This window comes from Neofelis nebulosa, chromosome 13 (genome assembly GCF_028018385.1).
Source record: "Neofelis nebulosa isolate mNeoNeb1 chromosome 13, mNeoNeb1.pri, whole genome shotgun sequence".
NCBI lineage: Eukaryota > Metazoa > Chordata > Mammalia > Carnivora > Felidae > Neofelis > Neofelis nebulosa.
In genome coordinates this window covers 79,336,662-79,340,660 of record NC_080794.1, presented here as the reverse complement: position 1 = coordinate 79,340,660, position 3,999 = coordinate 79,336,662, and the positions used below count along the sequence as shown (strand labels likewise).

Sequence of the window (3,999 nt, the reverse complement as noted above, 5' to 3'; positions counted from 1 at the left end):
GCATTCAGAATGTATACGTTCTTACAAATCAACAAGAAAAAGAAGAACACCCCAAAAGAAAAATGTTTTAATGATATAAGTTGGCAATTCATAGAAGAGAATATTTTTTTAAATTTTTGTTTATGTTTATTTTTGAACGAGAGGGAGAGACAGAGCATGAGCTGGGGAGGGGCAGAGAGAGAGGGAGACACAGTATCCGAAGCAGGCTCCAGGCTCTGAGCTGTCAGCACAGAGTCCGACGCAGGGTTTGAACTCACGAACCGTGAGATCATGACCTGAGCTGAAGTCGGATGCTTAACCAACTGAGCCACCCAGGCACCCCCATAGAAGAGAATATTTCAATGGCCAATAAACACATAACATTTTTTAAAACTCGCTAGTAATTACTGAGATACAAATGAAAACAACTGATAACATTCCAGATTCACAAAAACTTTAAAGGTTGATGAAACTAAGTACCGGTGAAGATTTTCAGATATACCGCTGACGGGAAGAGACACTGGTAAAAACCACTGTCGAGTAGTTTATTGGTATCAGGTAAAGTTGAGGTTTCTAGAGAAACTTTTGCATATGTGTTGCAGATTTTTTACTGGGATTTTAATTTATGCATTTCTTATTAACTTTCCTACCGTGGTCAAGTACCTCTAACAAAAAAATTTACCACCTTAGCCATTTTTACATGTATCATTCAGCGAGGTTGCATACATTCATAGAGTTGTACAACTATCTCTACCATCCATCTCCAGACTACTGCCATCTTGGAAAACGGAAACTCTGTACCCACTAAACAATGACTCCTCATTGCCCCTTCCCCCAGTCCCTGGCAAACTCCATTCTACTTTCGGTCTTTAATTTTGATAACTCTAAGTACCTCCTGTGAATGGAATGACACAGTCAGTCTTTGTCTTTTGCTGACTTGCTTATTTCACTGAGCATAATGTCTTTAAGGTTTATCCCTGTTGAACCACGTGTCAAAATTTCCTTTCTTTTTAAGACTGAATAATGTCCCGTTATATAGATGTACCACATTTTGCTTATCCATTCATTGTTGATGTGCACTTGGGTTGCTTCCTTATTTTAAATATTGTCTCTTTTCCAAATTTTCGATCCATTCAGCATCCCCAAGAAAGAAGCCAGGTTTTATTTATGTCTCAAACTTCGAAATACCCAAAAAATAAAACCATGAATAAGTAAGAAGTCTGATTCTCATTCAGAAGAACCTAAGGATATCTTCCTTCCCAGCCCAGATATCACAAGAATTGGTAGGCTGGGTGTTGAACGTTCATAGGCAGAATCCTGAGGTATGCATGGCCCTTTCTTTTCTGAATGAACTTGAAATTAATTTCTATAAAAAGATTAAGAACACAAATTTAATTAAATTGTATATTTTAAGTCTGTGAATAATATTGTTTCAGAAATACTTAATTATTATTTTTTTTGTTTTGGATTAGCTGTTTAAAGACAAAAGACTTGAGGCTCCATTTAGCTGCTGCCAAAAATTAATTTAAGTCACCTAATTGACTACTTGCTGTAAGCTACAAACAGTCTTGGTGCTTAAATAATTTAATTCTTTACAAAAGTGGATATGAGCTTTCCACTCTCTGATGAAACAATGCTAGATCAGACTATTCCCAAACACTCACTGAGCATCCATCCAGCTAAGCTCGGCCCCGGCGCTTGGTGTGCCCACAGCCCACGCTGTCATGACGGGTGCTCAAGGAATATTTGCTTGTGATCTGTGGAAGGCCAAAACCAAGACTCAGGCTTGCCTTCTGGAAGTCAACATTGGGAAGACAAAGCCTATGGGGAGTATAAAGGCCACCTATGATTCATAACCAAATGAGTGACTCCACCATGAGTCCAGAGGGGAAAGAGTAAGAACGGCAGGGATGCAAAGCCTGGGGAAGCCTGCAGAAAAGGAGCAAACTCATCAAGGTGAAGGGTCCTTGGCTCTGAAGGAAGAAGACAGAAGTGAGTGGGAGGAGAGGAAAGGAAAAGTCAGGAAAAGGAAATACCATGACATTGGATGCTTAGAACACACTCTTTTGTGTGTTAGCTACTCGTGTGCCCATGACTTGAATTTCCAACTGAAGTGGGGTACTGTGCATAATGATAACAATTATGACAACAGTGACCATGATGACAATAATGACGATGATGACAATAACAATGGCGACAATGATGACGAGGGCAATGGCGATGATGATAACAATGATGATAGTGACATCTATGGAGCTCTTACTACGATCCAGGGCCCAGCTGAGCACTTTACGTGTATTATCTCATCCCATCTTTCAACGATTCCACGGGTAAACACATAAAGTAGGTTCAAAGACATTAGGTGACTTGCTCTGATCAGAGAATTAGAAAACCCCAAAGCAGGGGCCTGAATCCAGACCATCAGTTTCCATGCCCATGGTAGCACCTGTTAAGTGGTCTTTCTTTGGGTTTCTTTTTTTTTTTTTTTTTTCACTGTTGACCAAAACACTTTAATGTACAACTTTCAGGTACGATATGAAGTCCTCAATCGCTTGAAACTTTCGCCTGACTCTTGTAAAGAGTTCAATCGACACTTTCAGTCTTCATCATCAGGGAGGATACCTAGTTCTTCATCTGTCCACTGGGAAGGATCTAGATATGGAAAGTGACCCAACACAGCATCCGAGTCATGCCAAAAACGCCAGAGAATCCAGAACCACATGGTCCCACTGAAGAACTCGGCCTGGACCACCTGGGACTTGGTCAGCTGGGGAAACTGCCTATACCGAGGTTCGATATGCACCCCGCCACCGGCATGACGGACTCCAGTGCCTCCAGCCGCCCCGGAGCCGCGGCCTCTGAACAAGTGGTTTCCAACCCGAAAGAAAGGCGCCAACCGCTTCAGAGCCGACATGCCAGCCCGCGTCCGGATCGCCGTTCCCAGGCCGCCCCTTCTTTGGGTTTCTTAAAGCTGTTAACACAAGGTCTTATTAAAAAAAAAGAAAAATAAAAAGAGTGCCTGTTGGATTTTCATGTATTGATTTCTGAGTCACTGAAGCAAAGGGTGTTTAATGGAAAGCAATGCAAAGGGAAAGAAAAGGCCAGATGAGAAGAGGGCTCCCAGATTGTGGAGGGTCCTGAAGGCCAAGTTGGGGGATTTAGGAAACCAGGACCCTTCAGAGATTCAGAAGCTAAATTTGGATGAAAGGCTGTCTCTCCAGCCCCAGCTTTACTGTTTGGTGGTCCACCCTAGAGACCACTCTTTGCCTGCATATAAAGGGAGGAGAACAAGAAATCTACTCCTCACAAATAACAGTAATAACAGCTCCCTTTAGTACAGCCCAGAGCATTTCATTGCAGTGCCCTGAGCCGACTTCTCCAACGTCCAACAGCCTGGTTTTCTCAGAGCCAATTGCTTGACAGAGGACGAAATTATCCTACTTTTCTGTTTATCTTAGGGAATACCATAATCCCCCTCTGAGTTTGCCTAAGTCGTCCCCCCCTCCCAATGATTCATAAGTTCATGCCAATTATTCAAATCCCTTTTTTCTTGATTCAACAAATATATACCTAAGGCCCAATATGTGTCAGATACTGTCCTCAATACTGGAGATACAAAACTAAACCAGAGGGTTGTAGTCTCTGCTCTTATGGGGTTCCCAGTCTAGCTGGGAATACAAGCATTAACCAAGGAATTAAAGAGTGAAGAGTATTGAGTAGAAGGAGAAATGTAAGGGCACTAGGGAAGCTTTCAGTGGGGGGAAGCCAAGACAGTTACGGGGAGCTGACTACCTGCTAGATGAGCCATTTGAACCAAAACATGAAGGAGAAGCAGGAGCAAGGTGGGCTAAAGAGGTGTGTGTGTGTGTGTGTGTGTGTGTGAGAGAGAGAGAGAGAGACAGAAACAGAGACAGAGACAGAGAGACAGAGAGATGCCGAGAGCTTTCTGGAGGCAGGGGCACTGGCAGATGTAGAAAGGGAGAAGCATGAGGATGTTTCTAGCTAGGGGAAAAGTCTGTG

The 3,999-nt window shown here is 42.7% G+C and overlaps 1 protein-coding gene across 1 annotated transcript; it reads right to left on the bottom strand.

Moving 5' to 3' along the window:
• Window positions 1-2,473: 2,473 nt before the first annotated feature.
• On the bottom strand, window positions 2,474-2,926 carry LOC131492471 (NADH dehydrogenase [ubiquinone] 1 beta subcomplex subunit 2, mitochondrial-like). Its single transcript, XM_058696066.1, has one exon. It carries the CDS (start codon window positions 2,891-2,893, stop codon window positions 2,576-2,578), a length of 318 nt encoding a protein of 105 aa, XP_058552049.1. The 5' UTR covers window positions 2,894-2,926; the 3' UTR covers window positions 2,474-2,575.
• Window positions 2,927-3,999: the final 1,073 nt, after the last annotated feature.